This window comes from Thunnus albacares, chromosome 18 (genome assembly GCF_914725855.1).
Source record: "Thunnus albacares chromosome 18, fThuAlb1.1, whole genome shotgun sequence".
In the NCBI taxonomy this organism is placed as follows: domain Eukaryota; kingdom Metazoa; phylum Chordata; class Actinopteri; order Scombriformes; family Scombridae; genus Thunnus; species Thunnus albacares.
In genome coordinates, this window is record NC_058123.1 from 29,239,219 (window position 1) to 29,264,435 (window position 25,217).

Sequence of the window (25,217 nt, forward strand, 5' to 3'; positions counted from 1 at the left end):
CTGTTGGAATCAAACTAAATGTCAGGTATCTAACAGAACTCAATAAAGATAAAAATAAAATTCTTGGCAGGAGCCGTGTTGGGATCAGTCCAAAAGACAACCGGTCTATGTAGGCACACGGGACGAAGCAGGAAATTACAGGAGGAACTTCTTTCATAACTGTAAGTCTCTGTCTCTACATGAGTCACACTCTTATCCTTTAATTTCAAATATTTGCTGTCTCACCCATTGTTCTTTATACTAAACCCTGCAGGAGTCTTAAGACTGGAGTTGCCTGACCTTCTAGCAGTCAAGCAGTGATATCATCCAGCTCTGGGTAATGACGCAGAGTGTCTGTTAATGGGCTCCAGAGCATACAGATGTAAGAGCCAAGTGAAAATCTTGAGGCGTGCAACACAAGCCTATTAGCTCAGAACATCTGATCACTTTGTGAGACTGAAGAACTGTAATAGACCTAACCTTTGCCTGATTTGACATTCATTTTTAATAAGATGTGGTGAACACAGGTCTCGCTTGTTCTGACCAAATTCTATCTGCAGCACAGTATATAGAAAACTGTCAAGTTCTGAAAGTTGCCGCTAAATGTTTGGTCAAATTCTCAAAGGGAGACAAACTACATCCAATCACATGAGAGGACAAAAGTGTTACGAATGGCCACACATGAAAGCACGGTGAAAAGCCTGTTGTCATAGACACACATTCATGGTGTCACACTCTGTTGTAAACATTAAAAGTGACAGATGTAGCTGTGTGAAGGATGTAAAAGAGCTGCCCACTAATATTCCACCAAACCATCAATGAAACGAGTCTTAAGTTTTCATTGGTCAGTTAGTCGCAGGGAAAAAAAACAAGACTAGGTCAAAACCTAGCATCTGGCTGGACGATGTATGAAACACTTGAGGGTTTTTAATTTGAAACGACGGATACAGGAAGTGGCGACACATGGCGACCACCCAGCCAAGTCAGTGACTTTTATAGGACTGGTCTCTGTGGTCCCGCCAAAAAACCCTCAAACTCCATTTGAGAGCTGTGCATAGTTGTTAAAAAGTTATCAGACTATGTCGGGCAGGAAAGCATCCAAAGTGTGGGATCATTTCAAGCGTGTAAAGGAAAACCCCAAGTGGGGCTGGGTTTAAAAAATTGATTATCCGATTAATCCGAGATCTGCCTTTTCCTATGGATTTTAAATCTGAGATGAATCCAGACATCTGCCTTTAGGCTTGGCCGGGCCTTCAGTGGAACAGATCCTAACATGTTCAATGAGATCTGGCCACGAGATCTCACTGTGCACAAGATCTCGCGCAAGATTTCGTTGTGTGAGATCTCGTTGAACATGTTGGGATCAGCTGCTCCACTGAAGGCGCCGCCAAGCCTTATTGACACTGGCTGCCTGGTGATTTGATTTAAAATCTAAAGTCGTTGTTTATACACTGCACTAAAGAAAGCACTTATCTGATGACTCAATACTCACTGACTGTAGAGTCTGTAGAGTTGCACTATATTGCGTTGCCACCTCTCAGATTCAGAAATAGTGTTTACACCGATCCTCCATCACTTTACAGCTGTTAGCTTAGCTTCGCTTCCTATCCATAGTTTCTGGTAGCGCTTGTTTTGTTCACCATTTGAACACTGTAACCTTGTATGAGACACAGAGACAGCTGTTACTGTTAACATGGACCAACAAACCAGCACCAGCTCCTGCTAAATGACTGTTTAAAACAAACCAACCCTCCATGCAAATTCTGATTCATTCTCTGTCAGATCTTTAAAAGGAAGCTTTTTACATTTCAGAGCGAGTGAATGAAGTAGGAGAGAGGAGACAGAATTGAGGAAGAAGGATGTAAAACAAGGAGAAAGTAAAGAAGTGATGAAGGAGGAAAGAGAAACACAGAGAAGCAGCCCAGGCATCATGAAGGAGGCAGAACAAAGTGGTAACCTGTATCTACCTGAACTATTGTTCTGATCAATAGTTTTAAAAATAAATATTTTTAATAAATCCAAATGTAAACTTAAGGACATCCAGATCTTTTAATACAGGTACTGACACTACACAGCAACTCTATTAACATGATGTGTCATGAAGCTGTTCAAAGAATGCTGACTTCAGTAACTGTTGTAACTGCAGCACTAAAATTAATAGGTAGTTTCAGTTATTAGGAAACACAAAATGCTGGTTCATCATTCATCGGACTGATTCATCCATAGATCAAACTGTTGTCATGATTTGGTTTGAAGTTTGAAGCAAATTAATACTGGACCAGTTTCAAAAATGGTTGTTTCCATTAGTCACGTAGACACAAAAAGATGGTTGAAAAAGTTTGCCTTTAACAAAAAATCCCAAGTTCTCAAAATGTTGCTTTAACACAAGCAGCTGTAGAAGAAGAAACCAGCTTCAATAAAACAGTCAAAAAATGTCAAAACTGAACACGTGAAATCTGAAGTATCTGATCAAAGATATTCAGACTTTCAATAGTTGGTGTTTTTGGTCAGTGTGAAAACAGAACTAAGGTTTGACAGTCATCCTTGGTTCAACATGGGTGACTAAATGTAATTCATTAAAATGATGAAAACTTAATGAACAAGCTGAGCTCCAGCACGCCTCTATGTGCCACAAGGTTGGCTATGATGATAATTAAATTCGTAATCTGGCAAAAACAGCTGGGCAACAGGACAGTACATTCTTAGCTAAGAGTGATGTCAGGTCAGGCTGCTGATGTCATTACGCAACACTGAAATCAAGGTCTGTTGCCCTTCTGTGGCATTAGGGACACTATCAACCAGGGAGCATCTGTTTGGTTGATTTGTAGAAGGAGGTCAGAACTGATGCCAACTCCAGCCTGCCTCTTCATGTCATCTCTCATGCAGACCAGGACTGCTCCTTCCATGAGTACCATGACTACGCTGTATTTGCTGTTTTTTTTCTTCTAAACACACATGACAGACAGCTAGAACACTTATTAGGCCTGTTTGCTTTGACTGATTTCTCTTTATGACACTAGTGAAAGTGAAGATCAGGAATGTGGAAACACTGGTTTCTCTGCATCGTGTTCCTGATCGGTACACATTCTCTAATTGACATCAATCTGTCAGAAACGATCAGAGGTTTTAACAAATGTTGTCCGATGGGATAATCTGCAACAGACACACAAGTGGAACAGGAACACATATGGGAGAAAACAAGAGATGCTCAAATCAAACTACTGAGCTGGAAAACTTATTCCAAGATGTCTCTTTTATCTTTGTTTTGGTTATCCACTAATGATGAAACAGGATGGTGAAGGTCATGTCATCTGTTGCCATTGTTAAATTACTGGCGGAGCCCTGTGGATGATATTGAAGGAGTTTCACACAGTGATACTGAACCGTTCAAGACAGAATCTTCTTCCGATCGACATGTAACAACCGATTTGTTTACCCATCCCTTAGAACCAGTGAGGAAATCAGAGGAGCTGGAACAAATAAAAAAGCAGCCTGACGTTATGTGAAAGGACGGTTGCTTTGCTTCTGCTTCGGATTTGAGATGGAAAAAGTTCTTAAGTCTTGATGTTGGTTGAAATCTGCATTTGATTTACAGTATTTTGTTCATGTTGGGGATCAAGACAGGCTCACATCAGCTCCATCTATAAATAGATTTAAAAACACTCTACACTCATGCAACAGAAAAACACCACCTTCTTAGGAACCAGGTGGCCACAAAATCACAGAGGAGGACCGTCACCATGGGGACTGAAACACTTTCAATAATGTCACTGAAAGTAGGGAGGAAAAGCAGGAAAGTTACATCAGATGCTGTATTAGGACAATTTGTCCTGGAGTTAACTAGTCAGCCGTGACATTTTTTTCTTTTGCACAACAAGCTCTATATGCCACCTATTAGTAGCAGTTACCAAGCACACAACTCCAAACTCAAGATGTGGTGCAGCTGAGAGCCGCCACTGCTGAATGCACAGCACAGAGAACAGTGCAGACGACACAGGATGAGTTGGTGGACATTATCTACATGGCTGAAGCAATACAAAGGCTGGCTTTGCACAACAATGACAAAGCATCGAGACCTTAGCACGGCAGTGCAAACTGTACTATGACTCTCCACGAAGGGCATCGGTACTAAAAAGAATAGATGGCGGCAATTAGATGTTTTTTTTTTCTTTACTTTAACCAAGGAGAAAGAAAAGTCAAGAGGTTTTATGATACCTTTCAAGACTACTGTTTAATATTATACACCGTCCCTTACAAATACAATCAATAAACATAAATGTTCATATTGTACCATAGTTAGCTTAAGCAGTCCCTTGGCAGGTCACAATTCAACAACTACAAACCTGTACAGCATAACAAGATATTGGGGGAGGACTTTATTTCCAGGAAAACACTGGCATGTTCTGCTGACTACATGTTTATGAATAATTCATCCTCTGTAAATTATTGGGACTGACGCAACACAACTAATCAAAAAAACAAATAAAGCTCCCGTGTGTGTCAGTGAGGCTTCCCTCTGAATTCCAGACCACATCATGGAAAAACAGACATCACTACAGCCATTGAGCTTTACTGAGGAGAGGACTGTGTTGGTTGTGTAACAGCAGCTCAGAGGTGAAAGCCACACGCTGAAAAACAGTAACTCAAGGAGCTGGGAGACTCCCTTATTTTGCTCCTGGCAAAAGGTCAGATTATTATTTTTTTGATAATAGATGATGATGATTGTCATCTCAATACTCAAAACATGTTATCCAGTGTTTCAGGATTTGCTGCTATTCTCTTTGTACATTGAACATTTTGGAGGTTTGGATGGTCGGTCAGACGTGGAGTGTAATGACATTTGCGGTCTCTATGGGCCATTAGCATGGCTTGCTAGCCTCTTAGCATTTGTTAATAATATCTCAATAGCACCGTCCGTTGGTACACTGTGTCCCATATACAGATTAGTTTACATTGCAGAGGTAAGCATCTTTTGAGCCTGGCTGATGCTGATGGATTCTCAGATACCCGTTTCAGGGCTGACAGGCCCCCCCGCCCTCCCTGCATGTCTCTATCAGTGACAGAGAGGAACGATCAGGTGTCCACTGGCTCAGACATCTCTCCATTGTTTGGAAAAACCTCCCACCACTCACTTCATTATTCTTTTACTGCACTCAAACTCTCCCAGAGTTGGATTCTCTGCTGCCCACTGAGGCCTGTTGATGGAACCAAAATGGACCGGCCTCACACTGTTATGGAATTGTGTCGAATTACTATTCGACTCTGGCGTGAGCGTGAAAGAGGTGACGAGTGAGGCACCTGCTAACAGTGAGGAGCTTTGTTGCTCAGCAAGGTAACAGCATCAGTGAAGTGACTGAGATGGAGAGGCAGTGTTGGGAACACTGATCAGTTGTAAAGGCTCCCACCTATGAGTTGATGTGGTGGATCCAGAGATGTGTAAAACAAAGATTCTGGCAAGAACCTCAACAATCTGGGCAAAAGGTGGAAGATTACAGCTGCATTTGTGTCCAACCTAAATAGACGCATCGAATAGTCCCCAGAGACTCCTGAAGCTGCTGCAGTGAAGTGTACACACAGCTGATCCACTAAGGCAGGTAGTCAGCTGGAAGTTAAGCAGGAAGCACATCTGCTGCTGTACTCTTCACTACCACAGCCACAAAGATTTTCAGGGGACTATTTTATATGTCTACTTGTGGTCAGACTCAATGATGTGTTTTGGAATGATTTGATTCCCAAATCAAATCTCAGCAACGGTGAGTGAAATATCATCATGATCCATCAGTCATAATGGACTAAAGTATGAAAACAAGTACCTGAAATTTCCCTCTAAATTGTTTGATTTATTTAAAGCTACTTGCCACCACATCTTTTATGAAACTACCACCAGGGGGCTCCAAAGTCAGAAATCAAATCATATACATAGTGGCTTTAAATGTTCCTGCTTTCTTGAACAAATACAGCCTAAAAACACAACTTATCAGCTTATCAGTTCTTTTTAGCCAGGTGAATTTTTTTCCACACTTTTCATGACTAAGTCTGAACCTTGTACAGGCTGTGATTGGTGCGATAATGCTTTTGATTTCCTGTGCTGCTACATTCAAGACTATGAGCAGAATATTGTGTCCCAAACAGACAAAAATATCAGAAAATAAGAAGCACAATCACATCTCTCAGCTGAATCAGGCTCTCTGTAACATTCCAGTGGTATTTTTTTTTTTTTGCTATTATGCCTTATTACTTGTAATTTTCCATCACATGTGCTTTGTATACATGTGTTTACAGAAGCGGGTCACAGAACAACTTAATTTTGCAATTGAATGCAAATTGAGCAGAATGTGGGCACATCCTGTCGTAAGGCTTGCATGTGTGCACACATGTGGCGGCTTGTAAACATGTATATAAAGGACGTCTGCCAATTTTCCATGATGCTAACCGAGAGCTTACAGGAAGTTGATTTCAGCTCCCTCATGAAACAGCCAGCTTCAATAAGCAGGCTGAGGCTACTGCTGTCATCTCTGAAGCCACATGTCTGAACAACATGCACATGGCAGCTCTGTAGACATGTGGTATGTTAACTGATTTACAAAAGACAAGAGCTTTCATTGTCAGAGTGTCCTCAGTTCAAGTTGAAGCATTAAGAGTTGGGAATCGTGACTTTCCTCTTTGCAGGTGATTGAAATGAAGAAGAGAACTCACTCCCTGCTTTGAAACAAAGCTTACTTGAACAAGAACCAAAGAGGAATACTTTGTTTTAGAGTTGCAATGATTAATCGATATGTCAACAGACAGAAGATTAATCAGCAAATATTTTGATGATTAAATAATATTTTAGTCATTTTTAAGCAGAAACCCTCAAAATCTGCTACTTCCTTTTTCTCCATAGTGATGAGTGTGTCATACATGACAGTAAACTGAATAGATTTGGGCTTTCGGCAGACAAAACAACACATTTGAATACGTGACTTTGAGCTGGAGGGAATTACAACAAGCATTTTTCACTAATGTGTGACATCTTAGAGTTCAAACCATTGAAGAAAATAATTGGCAGAGAAATTGATAATGAACCTCATTTCTTTTACTCTCTGTTTTGATTGCTTGGTGTTGGACATAATTCAGGTTCTGTATCATTTAAAACATATGAAGAATAATACTTGAGTTTCGGAGCACAAACATATATGTATTTATCTACAAAGGCTTCTTTCATTGAACAAAAGAAGCCAAATGTTACATGATGTCTGAACACAAGCATCTGTAAAAGAACTCATGAATAAAATACAGTCTGCGATTGGCTAAATCTTGATTTGAATCAGGAAGTATCTGATCAAAGAATAAAGAGTACAAATTTAAGAAATTTGAGCAAGAATCTGATATTTGCTCTAATGGCTCATGTTGAACATTCAGCAGGGATTCTCTGGACATATTTCAATGTGCAGAGGTCACCGACAGTTGGGTACATTGTGCAGATCACAGCAGAGCTGCAACAATTAGTCGATTAATTGATGAGTCGATTGACAGAAAATTAATCTGCAACTGTTTTGATAATCAATTAATCGTTTTGAGTCATTTTTTAAAGAAGAAATGCTAAAATTCTCTGATTCTAGCTTCTTAGATGTGAATATTTTCTGGTTTAGTCTTCTAAGAATACTAAAAAGAATATGTTTGGGTAGCGGACTGTTAGTCGGGACAAAACAAGACACTTAAGTTTGCATCTTAGGCTTTGGGACACCATGATCGACATTTATGTGACATTTTATAGACCAAACAACTAATCCATTCATTGAGAAAATAACTGACAGATTAATAGATAAAGAAAATAATCGTTAGTTGCAGCCTTAGATCACAGTTGATTTTGTTGGCTTTGCCTTTTTAGAAATGATATTTGTTTGTTTATTCTAGTCAATTATAGTAGCCATAGCAGGTTGTGTTGTGCCACTCTGTGGGGGTGAGGGGTTGAGGGGGATCATGTGATAAAGTGATGTCAACATTCATCTCTCATACCGTGACTGAGCCCATAAGTGTAAATAGTGCATGTGAAGTGCTGAGCTTAGCAGTGCTGGGAGCGGACAGTCGATCTGTCGTGCAGAGCTGGAAGAGCGAGGACCGCAGGCCACAGGAAATGTGATTATGAAGGTCATCACTGTTGTATTCCTTAAAGGGGACAAAATTCCACTCCTCTGAGAAAGCAGAGGAGATATTGTGTGTGTGTGTGGGGGGGGGGGGGGTCTTAGAAAATGTTATTGTAACCCACATTTTTTGTGCCTCTGCACCTTGTAGAGATTTTTGAAACATGAAACGGGTAATATACTTTCTGCATGTTAGTGTTTTCATAAGCCTCTCTTGCAGGTTCCCCAGATGTTTTTCAATTACATTTCACTCTGGTTAGGGTTAGGAATAGGGTTAGGAATAGGGTTAGGGTTAGGAATAGGGTTAGGAATAGGGTTAGGAATAGGAATAGGGTTAGGAATAGGGTTAGGGTTAGGGTTAGGGTTAGGGTTAGGGTTAGGGTTAGGAATAGGGTTAGGAATAGGAATAGGGTTAGGAATAGGGTTAGGGTTAGGGTTAGGGTTAGGAATAGGGTTAGGGTTAGGAATAGGGTTAGGAATAGGGTTAGGGTTAGGAATAGGGTTAGGGTCAGGGTTAGGGGGTTAGGGTTAGGAATAGGGCCAGGGTTAGGGTTAGGGTTGGGGGTTAGGGTTAGGGGTTAGGGTTAGGGCCAGGGTTAGGGCAGAGTGGTGCTGTCTGTATTTCTGCTTGTGAAGACTGCAGAAGCAGTGATTCAAAGTTATAACTTTGCTGAAAACCTTAGCCAAAATATGACATATTGGTGTCTTGTTATCTTGAATGATATTCAGCTGCTGGCCGTCAGTAAGTTTGTTCCTCACATTTCTTCAGTGGTTTCTCTGCTGTACTGGATGAACAGTAAGAAATAGTGTTAATTGTTTTATCTCTGAATTTTTGCCTTGTACTTCCACTAAAGTGCTCGTATTAATAACATATCTCCTGTGCAGTTGGCAGTTTGCGGGCCGGGTCGGGTTTGGGTGGTTGATTGATGCATATTTTTGTAGGTCACATAGTGCAGATTTGCTTTCATAACCGATCAGGTGGGTGCAGGTATTAAAAAACCCTGATCCACGCATTACCACTAGACAATGCCATACATGCTACAATGATTTCTATCACCAGCAGCTCAGCTTTTACGTTTTGTTTTTTTAATAGAAATACCCGCATATACCGTTTTTAATATAAATATGGTCATATACCGTATACCCCGGTGAAATGTCAGGAATGTATGATGGTATAAAAAAAAAAAAAGATACCACCCAAGCCTTGGGGGTAGGGTTAGGGGGGTTAACCCATAGGAATGATAGTCAGGACTGTTAATATCCCAATCATTCATCAATACTACTTCCCTCTTTTTAAATCCAGATTCATGCCTGTCACTGTCATGACTGCTATGCTACAGTTTCAGTGACAGGGCTGTAAAAATGATTGGTTGGCATGTATGCATGTCTCTGACATGTGGAGCAGGGTGTCAAGTGACAGGGTCAGGCTGGAAGTGACATGTAGACTGAACATGTTCTTTACTTTTATAGTTTTTATTTGTTTTTTCAGCACTGGTCCAATTATTAAATTATATCGAATTATAGACAGTAAGCTCTTGAGTGTTCTGTCCCAGCATGCCTTTCTACTGGCCTCAGGCCAGCGGGCAACCATTATTGTTAAACCCTGTCATGTCTGGTTTAGTCAATACATCCACAGTGTTTGCAAAGTGGAGTACATCTGACAGGAGCTGATCTGCTCTCACCGCTGCAGCTGCTGCCATCTGGTTCAGTGGAAGCATTGCTGCCATTCACAATGCATTTACACATGTGAATAGTATGAAGTGCCCTATCAGGCCGTCAGTGATCTCTGTACTCACTGCCACTGGGCTGAGCAGGACACCAGTCACTTGCAGTGGCAATGATCACATGTTCACATTCAGCCCGAAACTGTGTCCAGAATTTCTCAAATTCTCATGTTCTTAGCAGCAGGACACAATAAAGCTGCATTCCACAAGTCAAAGTATTACTAAGCTGCTTTCATCAGAACGTGTTACAGGTTCCAAAACTATCTGGACACTCTGGGCTCTTATTTAAAATCACCATGTGCCTGCAGACCAAACAGTAGATGATTTTCAGGAACATTTGTTCCAGTCTGGAGTTACATTGTTTATCTAATCATCTCATCTCTACATGGAATCAAACTAATCTCCTCTAGTTTAGTCAACAGGATATGAGATGGACTGATTTCTTCTGTTGAAGAGCAAGAATGAACCATGGAGGGCTCACACAGCATTACTCACAGCATTTTAGAGCTAGAACTAACAATTACACACTATAATAATAAAAACCTGGTCAGGACTGCAACTAATAATTATTATCAATTAATCAATTAGTTGTTTGGTCTATAAAATGTAAATCAATGTTTCCCAAAGCCCAGGATGGAACCGAAAATGTCTTGTTTAGTCCCGACCAACAGTCCACAACCCAAAGACATGACATTTACTGTCATAGAGGACTCAAGAAAGCAGGAAATATTCACATTCATGATGCTGGAATCAGAGAATTGAGAATAGAACTCTTGACTGATACATAAAATGTAACAATAATGATCACTCATCACTAGTTGGAAGGTTAGAAGCAGACTGGGGGTGGGAGTGAAAGAACGGTGCTTGCACCTCCCTCATTATGACCACTGAGGTGCCCTTGAGAAAGGCTGTTGAGCCACAGCTAGACTGTGACAAATATAAAAAGTACACTTGAAGTCGATTTAACGCAACCAAACTTTCCTGATGATTAAAATTCAGCTCGTGTTATAGATAAACACACAGAAAACTACGAGTAAACTGAAGTCAAATCATTCATATCCCTTCCTATCAGTAACATTAACTCTGTTCAGTAAGTAGAAGCTGAGATGTGGGAACAGGAAGCACAAACAGACCAGCAGTCAGGTTGGAAACAAAACAGCAGGTTAGTCAAACTTATCTGGAGCAGAAAAGTAAATGTCTGTAATAAACATGAAACCTTTCTTGTGCAATAAGGGATTATTACAGACACTTTCTGTCAGTGGTTTACATAATGTAATGTTTCCTGTCAGAGGAATTATTATGCTGAGTGTAATGTTATCCTAACTGATAGAAATGATGGATTGTGTTTTTGAAGAAGGATTTGAGTCACCAGTTACACATTCTTATGGATCCAACACTCGGGTGATTCTGCTTGTACACAGTTTTGCTTTACATCGACTCTCTGTGACTGCTGCTGATACCTCACCTTATTGGGAGGTAAGAGGGGGAAAAAAAAAACAATCTGTCATGTACTCCCAAGTTGGATCAAACTACATGTAGCTGGTACAAATGGTCTCAGGAGAGGGGGGCGGGGTTGTTGCGCTATTCCTGACATCAGACTCCATGTGACGCACTCAGATGTGGGGATAAGAAGGAAGCTAGGTCCTCGGCAGACAAAAAGCACACACACACACACACTCTCTCACACACACACTCTCTCTCTTAAGATCTTTGCTGAACATCTTGTGCGTGTGTGTGTGTGTGTGTGTGTGTGCGTTACAACAGCTGTAAGGCCATCAGCCATGGCTGATGCTGAGACAAAAAGGACACCCTCTCCAGTTTACACCAGAAGCCCAGGGTGTCCTCGCTTCCTGTTTCTGTGTACAACCTTTGGTGGAGCACACAAAGAGAAAGGGGGGGGGGGGGGGGGGGGCGGGGGGGAAAAAAAAAAAAAGAGGGGGGGAGGGAGAGATTTACTCAAAACTCGTAACACTCAAACAGAGGTTCCATTGTGCGAGCTAACCTCACATCTCCTGTAAGGAGCTGTGAACGCTGCAGCAGCTGTACCTCACTGAGTGTGTCAGAGCAGAGCAGCTGACAGTTTTCATCATGTCTGTTCAATCTGTATCTGAATATCTGATGCTGTGTGTGTGTGTGTGTGTGTGTGTAACAATAATGTGGGTCAGTGAGGAAAATGTTAATTAAGTTCAAGTCCAGTGGTGGAGTCTGAGCATAATCTGAGGTTTTGGTTTAGTTAAAGAAAAGGTGTCAGACATGATTAGAATTCATGCAGAATGTGTGATAGCATGTTGAGGAATGGAGGGAATGGGAGATATCTGAATGTACATCTAGTTTCTATGTGAGTCAGTTTCTCCTTAAAAAGTAGACACCATAAGGAAATGATTCCATTAGCTGCTGTACAGTACTGCAGCCAGAACGTATCCGTCTCTCAGATGTGAAGTCGAGGGGTTTCAGGGTTACAAATCAAGAAGAGAAAATGCTGAAACACAAATATCTAAAAGTCTAAGACTGAGTATCACAGGTCTGCTTTAAAAACAAACGTCACATAAACCCCCCCCCTCCCCTCACACACCCTTTAAACACACTTGGTAGCTTCCTGTCCGTGCCCATGGATACCAGTGGCTGGGAGGGGTTTTACATTACTCAACAAAAGGCACCAGAGATGACAACAACAGAGCTTTAGAGATGCTGTTAACAGCAGCTCTCATTAACTAACCGCCTGAGACACTCACACACACACACACACACACACACTATAGTAACCGTAAAACAAAGGAAACGCAAACATTGCTGGTCAGTTACGCAGATGTGTGAACTTAGCATACAGCTACAGGTCTCACAGGCAACATCTTTAATAACACAAACAGTGTTTAAGCCAACAGCCTAAATCCAAATATATCTACATATCTTCATCTAAAATCAAAACAAAGCTGTGTTCAACCAAATGGTTCGTTTAGATGGCAGGGTTTCCCATACATTCATTCATTCATTCATGGCAGCTTGCCACAATATCAACACTGCCTGCCACATATTGATTTTCTATTTTTTTTGGAGCTGTGCGCCCTGATCTCACTCTCCCTCTCACTCTCTCTCTCTCTCTCACAAACAAATGACAACAGACCATTCTTTGAACAGCAGGATGTTACAAACTCCGGTACAGTAGGTCCACCAGTAAAACCAAAGAAGAAAAAGAGGAGGGAGATTTTACACACACACATATATATATATATAATCAAGCAGCAACCTCCGGGGCTGAAAAATGAAGCCAATGCAGAAGTGCTAAAAACTACAGTTCCTTGAACGACCACTTGAGGCTCCAAAAGTGAGTCAATCCACATAGACCCCCATGTTAAAATACCCAACTTTACAACAGAAATAAACATGTTTACAGCCTGGTACTAACAACGGTTTTGGTCTCTGTAGCTAATTTCCCTTTTCATGACAACTGTACGGGGGGGGGGGTGTGCATAATGCATAATGAAGGACATGGCTGCTTTGAGTGACAGGTCCACCAGCTGCCAGGTGGCTTGTTTCAGCCATTCGGCCCCGCCTCTTTGCCCCTTTTTGATTGGCTGGGAGTGAGGCAGAGTCACGCACTGCCAAGATGGCGACGGCCGGAGCGGCTCACTTTGAGCTTCAAAACCGCTCTTCAGAAACTAACGGGTGACGTCACGGTAACAACATCCATATTCTTATACAGTCTGTGATGAGCAGGCTCCATGGGTACATGGGGCCCATAGAACATGTGCAGTATGTTTTCATCTGGGCAATGTCTTTACATCAGGAAGTGGCTTGTTTGGCTTCATGCGCCACTGAACAACTTTCATAGGAATGAACGGGACACAACCTCCAACGCTGTATCCAGTTTTATTCATATATCCATGGTCTCCTGGCTTCCCTCACTCATACATCTTCCTCACATCTTAGCTGCTCCCAACAAAGATGTGAGAGAGCGATGTGAGGAAGGAGGAACAGAATTCATCAAACATGACATCCTCACTCACTCCAGCATCATTTTGAGGAAACAACTACTCATGACACACATCACCTCAACTGTCAAATATGAAGAAGTAGCTGTTAATGTGTAGAAATTATGAAGTAACAGTTTAAACTCAAAAGTTTGACCTTAAAATTCATGTACAATTAATGAACACAACTTTAAACTATTACTTAATCATTTCTACAGAGTGATAGCAGGAAGAAAAACTACATTTTCTTATTTTTCTAACATTAAAACCACCTGCCTAATATTGTGTAGTAGCGGTGCAGCAGATCACAGAACTCATGGATTGGATCGTATCGTGGTTTTGAATCAAAGATCGGATCATTTTTCAGATCAGCAAAAGAAAAAAAGGGGGAGACAAATATAACTTTGCTTTCCATTTATTCTGTAAAACACTTAAAGCAGGGAACTACTGGTCTTAAATGAAAACAACATTCAATGTTTAAATAAAAGTTGAAAATAAATAAAATATTCAATACTCAGTTGTTCAATTAAAACGCAGTATGAGGCCTGATACCTTCTTCCTTTGAACATGCTAGTGAAGGAAATGACAGTCTGTGTTCACATCATCATAACTGGATGATAATAAACATGTTAGTATGACTTTTATCTGACCCTATGTATTTCACTGATTTTGGATGTTGGACATGGGACCTAAATATCCCATAATTTGCATGTCATTTTAGGTAATATGTTATAGCCCTTCTTGGGGGGACCTTTAAAGACAAATAATGGGTTTATGGTCAAGTTTGGAACTGTTCCAGATGTGGTATGTTGTGACACATAATATGTGGTGAGGTAGCTGTCAACCACTTGATTGGAGGGCTCCCTACTGACCTAGTGCCCATGGAAAACCTATGTTATTCATGTGATAAGATACAGATGTGTAACCCCAACGATATCATCACACATCCTTCCTTTCAAAACATGAACGCACGTCTTGTCCTGCAGCTTGTTGAACGAGCCACCGAACAAACATCCACATACCTGTCAACATACCTGCAGATGTCACTTCAGACCTGTTAGATGCTGCTTTGATGGTTGCTCTTCATAATCCCTGTTAGAGTCATGGACGCTGTCTGTCCATGACTTGTAACTACAACAGTTTACTTTGTCTCCAATGAGAATTAAATTTTACAATTAATCAGCGGTTCATATGTGGGTTGTGGGAGGCGGGGCGGTCATATTGTGAGAATCTGGTTATAAATTTCTGACACTGTCTGCCTGCTGCTGTGTGTGTGTGTGTGTGTGTGTGTTTTCCATCTTGTTTTGTATCATTATTTGAAAGTTGTGACTCCTGTTGTTTTCGTGTTGTGTTAAGGTGTTTCAAACACTGTGGAAAAAAGTGGTTGTGTGAATATTTGGAACTGGAAGTAAATGTAATTGTTGTCCTAATAGGAAATAAACAGAGTTGAGGAGACAAAGACATGCAATAATCAAACCATATTAAATAGGTGTTACCTAAATACTTAAGAAGCGGTGGATAGAATGCCAGCTGGCTCCTCAGTTCACAAATCTACAACAACCTTTGAAGAGAGAGTGTATGTGTGAGAGGCTCAAGCTACAAGCTCAAGAAGGTCAGGACAATACTGCCTTCAATGCAAACAATGCTCCAAGTACAAAAGCACATGGGTTCAACCAGCTGCTACTGTTCTCTCAATACTGAGCATAGAGCTGAAAGGATTACACTACATCCCATAATTGTAACTAGTGGCCACTGTTCAGCAAAATGGTACAATTGCAACAACTGGCACAACAACAGTGCACAGGTCAAAGTTTACACTGAGCTCATGGTGAACATCATTTTAATAAGTGAAAGAGGAGAGGGCATGCTACAACTACACATTATGACCCAGCCTTTACAGACAGAGTGGAGCTGCTACACTGGAGCAACACTGAGGGGGGCATCAATATTTGAGCACAACGTGTGTTTATGCTTGGCCGCTCCGGACTGAATAAATCTGCCCTGTCACAGTTTCCCTTCTGGCTCGTCAATATGGACCTACAGCACGCTGCCGTTGTGGCTGCTGCTGCCTGATCAAGGGCCCGATCTAGCAAGACATTCCTGCATGTCCCTGCTGGTAACATCCTCACAAAAACACACTGTTTTCTACCGGGGGGGGGAGTCCCCTCTCAGGTTACTCCTGAAGCTCCTGAAGTGTTCAGCTATCATCAGGGAAATGCAGTCTTTAACTGCCCTAACAGTACACTGAATGCCTCATTGATTGTTGTGAAAAGTCCATGGGCAACCATCATCAATTGGTACAGTGGAATTTCCATTCCACATTTCGATCTGGGCGTGCCGTATAGAGAGGGGAAAACTCTGCAGCGTTAGACGTAACACAGTGGAAACACCCGGGTCACAATGACCTTCAAAGCACCACAAACCCCCTGAATTTCAAAGTCCCAGTCCCAGATATTGAACCAAACAGTGCTGCCTCTGTGGATGACAGCCAGCCACAGCAGCTAATTAAATCCTGTTGTCTATCAGTTGATCGTGCATATCTGCTAGCAGCAGTAATTTTGTGGTGATGAAACCGGCTCAACTCCTGATGCTGTACTAGATACCTGCCATTAAGACTCAATATGTTCTGACTACAATAGGAGCCCTCTGTCAGCCGCACAACCTTGAGAAAATATGAGAGCAGCTTTTCATCACAAACTACTTGGGAACAGCTCATCACCTGCTTCGAAGATTAAGGAAGAGGGAAGATTGCTTTCACCGTTTTTCATTTACTTTACAACTGACAGGAGGCAGTGATCTTGGACAAAGACATCCTGCTCATGTGGGGGAACATATTGGACAACCCAGAGTCAATCCAGAATATTTAACCCAGACTGAACCTTACTGGTACTGCCAAACCCTTACTCAACCAACAACCCTCTGCTATACAAACCAATGCAACCTGACATGGGGCCCAGAACCCGTTCGGCTTGGCATTTTGTTGCATAAAGCTTCAGGCTCTGGTCGGGTTTGGTGATTTCAAAGTGTCCGCATGTATCATGTGTTGCAGGTAGAGAAGCAACGCCCGATGAGATGAGAAGCACAAAAATCTCACCAGGCTACTAACGTAACGCTCGTGTTAGTGTTGCATTAGCCTAGCCTGGGGTCTGGGGTCAGGTTCTGGTCTCAGAATTGGTCGTACTAGTAAGGTTCCGTTTAGTAAGGCTCAGTCAGCTCTGGTATTAAAACCACATTTACTGGCTGCGTTCACAAGGCTTCAGTTCTCAGAACTCTAAACCAGTCTAAGCTATAAGAGTGACGTTGTCCTTGGCAATGTAAGATCCAGACTGTTCCAGGAGGCAGGATTACAGAGTTGTCTAGATAACTCAGAAAACATTTTCAGTCCAGATTCAAGAGTTTTAACTTGGCAACGTTATCCTGATAACTCAATAAACCTGCTTCTTAGAGCATGCCCCGAGACACAAGTCACGTCAAGTCCATTTTATTTATATAACACCAAATAACAGAAGTTATCTCAGGGATCTTTTCACTGGGAGCAGGTCTAGACCGTACTCTTTAATTTACAGAGACCCAACATTCCCCCATGAGCAGCACTTGGCAACAGCAGCAAGGAAAAACTCCCCTTTAACAGGAAGAAAGCTTGAGTAGAAGCAGGCTCTAGGTGGGCAGCCGTCTGCCTTGACTGGTTGGGTTGAGAAAGAAAGAGAGAGAGGAGGAAGATGAGAGAGAGAGACAGCGAAGCACAGCAACAACAATAAAAATTACACCACCAATAGTAATAATAGAAATATGACTAATAATAATAGTAGCAGGGGCATCAAGGAGGACCACGGGGACAGCAGGCGGGGAAGATACCAACAACTAAAACACTAGTTAATAACCAAATAACCAAGTTCTGAACGACTGTTCTGAGTCAAAGATGTGAAGGTTTTAACTCAGCGAATCAAAGATTTCCAGATAACTGTACAAACGTGCTTCTTAGAAGAACTTGCATACTAGCGCTGGCTTTTTTTACTACTCTTATCAATGTGCATTATCCATCGTGTGTTACATCACATCCTGTGTATTGATAGACTAAATGGTCATACCATTTCCAATAGTAACAGTATGGCTCCGGGCAATAAGTGTCTTTCTACATTTCTATGCAGGTCAGCATGTATAGCACTACTTCAACCAATCAGAGTTCCAACAATACTCCTACAATACTTGTTTAAAAGTCCAATGAGGATTATGTTGGATGACTTGTTTGTTTGTTTGTTTGTTTTTTTACATACACATGACAAACATTTTTGGCCATCTTCCACTTAATTTAGTTATTCAGGACTTTTTACAGCTGAGCAATCAACTATATTCTCAAATAGATAAGAGTATGCAAGGTGGATAAAATGTCATTTTTTTTTAATATGATGCAATAAAGATCTGAAAAATCTACTGAGAAATAATGTAATAATGTGTAAATGTATAAAATTAAATTGAATGGGTGGTGCATGCATACAATCTGCAGATTTTATTCTTAGGAATTAGTTACTATTCATTTTAGAATTTATTCTTACACTTGGCCTTGGATGAAAGATTTAAAAAGTGTCAGAAGACAAAAATGCAGCCATATTCAGAGAGATGCAGCTAATGAGTTGCTGAACATTTTTTTTGTCCCAGTCATATCTCACTCTGGAATGTTAACATGGCATGCCATGATGGCCTTCCCTTGAACAGCCCGATATCTCAGCTCACAAATTTGATAAAGTGAAAACAAGGTCAGTGGGACCATCACTGCTTGCTTAGCTACTATGAATACTGCTTATGGTTTACCAACAATAGTCTGTTCTCAACAAGCCTTGGACCCTGGACAGTAGGCCACTCATCACTTTTCTAAATCACCTCAACATCCTCAAGCTAAAGCTTAAAAAACAGTGCTCATGCCGTGATGATAAAAATCAACATTTTATCACTTCCTTTCTCGTTTAAAGCCATTTTTTTGCTTGTCGCCACACAGACTCACAGTGGGTAGACTCAACAGTGAAAAACCCTCACGGATAACGCTCAAGTTACTTCATCACACGTCCAAAATCTAGTACAAAGAAGAGTCAAATTGCAGTTAGAGGCATTTGTCACCTATACAAGAAGCAACTGATTTTTTTATTTTGAGACACAACTAACAGCTTAATTTCCATTTTTCTTACTTATTGGTCCATGTTGGCTCAAAAGCTTAAAAACAGTCCTTAAAGTAGGCTATTCAGATGCTGATGATCATGTGATATGATTGATAGCATCTGCTAAATTGCCCTTGTGGTGATTGTTTTTTTTTTTTTTTAAACCACATGTACATAGTTTCATATTGTTAGGAAGAAGCAAAAAACAGTTCTTATAATGCTGTTTCCATTATTTTGTCTACATGCTGTATTTGTGCCACTTCAAAGCATTAAGCTTAACTGGAGCCACCAGCCAGACCATGACCATGTAGACTCAACCATCATGTGACCACTTGAGCAGTACAGTGATACTGGACTGGACCAGACTGGGAAATTAGCCATACAAATTATATCATTACCACATTTGCGGGACTACACTAGTGTTTTTAATGATTTATGATATTTACTACAAATCCCTCATAAATACATTATTGACAATCACTTTCAGAACTGTACCATGGTGTTTCATTTCTTAAATATGTGTTTGTCACCTACCAGAGACTCATTTGTTTCTGTTCACTATGAAAAAAATCAGCCTGCAGAGACATGAAACTTGTAATCTGCCAAACTGGTTTGTTGTGTTGCATGCTACTACGGTGCACAATGTTCAAATCAATGTGCACTCACAATGATAACATCACACCGCCAATAAAGGAAGACATGATGTTAATCGTGATAGATTACCTAACCCCTGCAAACTTCATGTCTGTGCAAGTTCATAAAATAAATACTATCCGCTGTCATGGCTGACTTCCCAACATTCACATTCTAGTTCATCTTTGCATCATTTACTTGGTAAACAAGTGTAAATAGTGCAGTGAACCAGTAATTCTAGTGTTAATGTGTCACAATCATCTAACTAGACTGCACCTACATCTTTGCATCATTTACTTGGTAAACAAGTGTAAATAGTGCAGTGAACCAGTAATTCTAGTGTTAATGTGTCACAATCATCTAACTAGACTGCACCTACAGGAAGTTACTTAACGTTAATCTAGCGCTTGTGCAATAAATGTCCCAGTCGTTCTGTACCAAAAATCACCGTGGTGGATTAATGTGACACCACAGTGATTTTTGAGAAGTTGCAAATAGCAGTCTGTAAATTCACCGAAAATGCACAAAACAGGAATAACCCAAAAGAAATGCTTGAAAGCTTTGAGGAAATATGCTTGCTTGCTGTCTTACTGGAATCAAGACAGGAGGGTTGATATTAATTTGAAAGTTAGTGCAATGAAATGTTCGGCACAAAGACTGTGAACAGCCTCCACAAAATGAAGACAAATCCATCTTCCAATGCAGGAAGAATTGTCTTCTTCACATGTGGTGTTGTCTGCAGCGACAGGCAGCAACTTTACTGTGACCGCCCCAAAAAATGCTGCAAAAGCTTAAAAGATCCCCTCCAGACATGTTTTATGACATAAAAAATACTTCGAATAACAGTTGGAGTCTAATATGTTTTTTCCACAAAAAATATCTTGTTAAAATCTGTGAATATGTAAATATTTAAAGTTTAACTGCTGGACACAAGATGTCTCCTTCGTAAAGACCATTCTCAGTGTTTGTACACAGGAAGCTTCAAGTTTCCACATTACACTTGTGTGAGTTGCATAGTGGATCATGATTGGCTCCAAACTAGTTTTGACGTCACAAATTCTTAAACAAAGATTTAAAAATGTGGAGAGAAACTCTGCAGATGCATCATTCTGCAGAGTGAAGCTCAAACATCATGTGAACAAAACACATTTTTTAATGGAGACCAACTTCAAGCTAATAGGTCAAGACACTATGTATCATCCTCTATCTTTCCTAGTTTTCCAAAGTTCTAAATGTTAAATTCAATCTGTAAAAGAAAAAAAACACACACATACACAAAACCTCTGTAGTGAACACACAAATATAACTATTATCCAAGAAAGCAAACAGGAATATTTGTTATTTCTGATGAGTCTTCCATAAAACTTCATTTTTGATAGACATCATATACTGTATCTGACAATACTGATATATTGGCATACATGTCAGTACAGCATGTCAACTGATACCTAACAAGAAATGTCAGCAAAGAAAAGTCAAAGATATGTTGGAGGTCATTTGGAAAAAAAGTGTCTCTGTTACATAGTGTGTCCACAAGAGAGCAGTTGATCTGTTACCTTGATTCTTCTACTGTCAAACAAAGAACAGTGTTCTTTTATGGTAACTGACTTCATTTATAGACACTTAACAGAACTAAACAGCTACACACACACACACAGCCCCACTGATTCATACTGTTATACATGTCATACAGATCTGTTATCAATAATGATAATCATCTGCTCAAGCTGCATCAAAGAACTGTTTTTCTAACTTGGAAAAAAAGCACTTGAGGATATAAAGTTAAAAGTGGTTGCCACCGATGATGTACTGCATTGCATGAATGTCTTCTATTCATAGCCAAGATGTTTACAGTACAGGCTTTGGAACAGAGAGCTATTCCAGAGTGAGCAAACCAGTGCAGAGGCCCTGTTCACACCTGCTATTAAAATGTGTCTCGGGTGATTTAATCACAAGTGGAAAGCTTTAAGTACAGGTGTGAACGCACCCAAGATGCATTGAGGAGGCACTGAGAGACGGGATTGCTCATTCAGAGGTGGTCTGGGCCGCGTATGGACACGTTTCTTTTAGGAGTGTGCACGCCAGTGTGTCCTGGGCCACACTGAAGGACCGTCTACTCAACTGACGTCCTCATATTAAAGTGCGAAACAACAAGTAGAAGCCACAACAACAGGCAAAATGAATTCCCGTGAATGCTGTCTGATTTCCATTTGGGCTGAAGTGTTTTGATTTTGCCCACACACCAAGATCTTTACAAACTTCTTCTTCTTCTTTGAATTCCTGGAAGAATAGGCGTGAGTAGTACACTGCTGCTTCCGGTCAGTTAAAAATAAAAACTCATTTGGCAAACGGAAATGACGTACGTGTGTATTTGCATATAGAACAGGGAAGTGATATCCAATCACAAGTGTGGCATTCTGATGCCAGGATCACCCGAGTTGTATTTTAATGCCAGGTGTGAACAGGTTCCTATGATGTATTAGCCAGGCAACTGCTGCCAACTGTGACTTTGAAGTTTATCAAAATGTAACCTTGACAATTAAAAGGCTACTCAGGGTCAGATAAACACACTCCAGCTCACCCTGCTCTGGCAGAAATGACTCTTTCAAATCTGAGATCGAGGCACCTGTGGTTACTCCCACAAAATCATCTCTGAGAGTCAGATGCTGCTGTGACCCAAGTGTCCTTCCAACCAAACACAGTTGCTGATTTCACTGAAAACAACATGCACAAAGAGCAACTAATCAGTCAAGTTGGCTGCTGTTGAGTTCGCCTGGAGGCAGAGAACTTGCATGATGGGACACGATTGAAGCTTATTGCTGCCAAAGAGAGTTCAAGTCACTGACCAAGATAAAATGATAGAAATCATGTGTTCCAGTGCTTTTGATTCATATTAAGTCACTTACACAGTGTGGCCAAAAGTCTATGGACAAGTGTCTACATTAAGTAATTTCAAAATGATTCATTTTCTTTTTAATGCTTGTTTTGAGGCTGAAGGGTCACAAGCAGCTAATTACACTGTGTGGCCAAAAGTATGTGGACACCCAGGTCCTTTGTGTTTTTCTTAGTTTGGTCAACTTTGTTCCAATGAAGGGAACTCTTAATGCTACAGCACACAATGATATTTTAGATAATGCTTCTGTGCACTGAGCTTGCTCCGTAAAGAAACGCTTTTCCCAGTTTGCTGTGGGAGAATTTGACTGGACAGCACAGAATCCTAACCTCAACCCCATGCAACACCTTTGGGATGAACCGGAACACACACACTGTGAGCCAGACCTTATCACCCAGCATCAGTGTTTTTCTGCAGCCAACTTCCAAAATGTAAAGGCTTCCCAGAATAGTTGTTGTAGCAGCAGAATACCGCTCACTGTTCATATACTTTGTTTGTGCGTCCACATACTTTAGGCCAAATAATGGTGAGTGAATGATATCATGGAACATTTCACTTGGGAAAAGACCTCTTACTGACCGTCCAATCAAAGTGTGCCATTCACAAGAGAATCACATGACAAATTACAACCAGTGCAAACAGCAGACGATGCTCCTTTAATACTTTTACTGCTCATGTAATGCAAACCAAACTGACAGCACCATAAAAAACATCAGCTACACTTCTAGCAGAGCCTCAGTCCTCTCTCTGTCAGCCATAGCATCTGTCTGAACACTTTCAAAAAAGAGTCTCAGCAGCAGTGCAGAAAAGCACATGTTTCTGCCTGCACATGTGCACAGACTGTCAATATGTATGCACAACACATGATGTGGAATGAAATGATAGGGTCTGCTGTGTGTAAGGGTGAATTGAGGATGTCAGCTCATCACAGACAGGGGCTCATGCTGTGCGTTCCTTGTCATTATCACGACTTACTAAAAACGTTATCAGCTGATTCCTACCAGCACATTAAGAGCGGGAGACACACCGCAGCATCATGTCTGTCTCTCCCGTGCTCTCACAGCCATGTGTGTCGGCTTACCTTGTCCAGTTCGTCGTGCAGCTCCGACAGGGTGGGTCTGATCAGTTTCTCCCCCAGCGGCGCTGCTGTCTGCCGGTAGAAGTCGATGTTGGGCACGGCATCGATGGTATTATGGCCAAAAGTCCTCAGGTAATAGGTGTTGGTGTGGGTGTCATAGTGATAGTGATGCTGGCCCCCAGTGGATGAATGTAAGCTGGTCTCGCTCATCACCGTGTCCCCGTTCTGCAGCCCCTCAGCCGGCGCTGCCTCCGGGGAGGCCGCGCTCCCCGCTCCTGATGGATCCGCAAAGTTCACCACCCGAAACCGGCCTTTGGCTTCTTCTCCCCCGGCTCCTGGATCAGCACTCTCTGTAGGAGCGCCGGGAGTGGCCTTATCGCTGGATGGGACGGTGGTGGAGGCGTCGGAACTCGGGGACTTATCTTCAGTGGCGCCCGCTGCTTCAGCCACAATGTCCACCTGGAACCGGCTCTGGCTGGGCGTCGGACCCGGCGGCCTCTGCCCAGCATCAGGGGCTAGAAAATCATTTTCCGCCGCGGCGGAAGGCGCGGAGGATGGCGCTGACATGGCACAAAAACACAAATGAACGTGGAAACCGAGTGGGGAAAGCCACGTTAAGGGCCCGCAAAACTAAGTGGAGGAAGTGTAGAGCCCGGGAGTTTCTCTGTGACAAACGCTGAGCTGACGTCCTATTTACAGGGAAGAACACGCTGCTCTGCCCGGTGAGAAGAGGCGCCAGGCAGCCGTGTGGAGAGCGGTAGTAGTAGATGATACCTCGCTAGCTGTCTTGAAACATGAGGCTACAGGCTGGAAACTTTCGGCCACTTTCCGCTTTCTTCGTCCGTCGTAGTAAATCCAAAAATCTCCGGTCAATTTCGTTCTCTCGGAACCACTAGACTAGATCCCGTCCGCCTCTGGTCTTTCCGTAGTTCAGAGCAGGATGCTGTTATCGACCTTGCCGCAGCTCCTCCTAGACTCCCAGAGCTTCCCTCGCTGTTATTATACACACTGCAGTCGGCATCACTGAAGGGTGGGCTCATGTTAAGGGGGCCTCGCGAGAAGATAACAGTCGCGTCTCTTTTTCCAAGGGGGACAGAAATGTCGCGAGAATATATCACAATACCCAAATAGTAGGCGTGACGTTATCAGGCTCCTATGGAGGTGGGGACGAGGAGGGGTTGAAACTGCACCAACAGGCTCTTTGTGTGCGCTGCGGTCTGTTTGTCTGTGTGGAAGCTTCCTGTATAGGTAGGCTGTGACAAGTTGTAGGGTGTCTGCCGCCATTCTGTGGGGTTTAACAGTTAACGCCATGGTGTTTTCCCTTACAGAATTAGTTTCTGAATGGGTTAACACTTCCCTCGCAGTAGTGTATTGTATCCCGGGGGCCCAAGCCTTTTAGGACCCAAAGCAGAATTTGATTTATCCCCCACACCTGTGCCCCAGCACATATGTTCACCTCTGCGTCAGTGCACACTTGAACATATGTTGTATAAAGTGTCCTGCACATATGGTCACAGCATTTTAAGCAGCTGTTATTTTACTGTACAATATGTTTTCATACTATACTTAACTAAAAAGCACACAATAAACCAGCATGAAAGCAAAAAGATAATAAATGACAGGGTATGTTGTGCCCCCAAATCAATTGGAGAACAGTTTTAAAGGAAAA

At 41.7% G+C, this 25,217-nt stretch overlaps 1 protein-coding gene across 1 annotated transcript in view; it reads right to left on the reverse strand.

Annotated features, from left to right (window-relative positions):
- The window catches only part of slc12a2 (solute carrier family 12 member 2), a 73,942-nt gene extending 49,373 nt beyond the window's left edge, over nt 1-24,569 (reverse strand). The window contains exon 1 of the mRNA XM_044332864.1: nt 23,552-24,569. Coding sequence (XP_044188799.1) covers nt 23,552-24,115 — 564 coding nt within the window. The 5' untranslated portion in view covers nt 24,116-24,569. The remainder of the gene's footprint in view (nt 1-23,551) is intronic.
- Between the last annotated feature and the right edge of the window lie 648 nt (nt 24,570-25,217).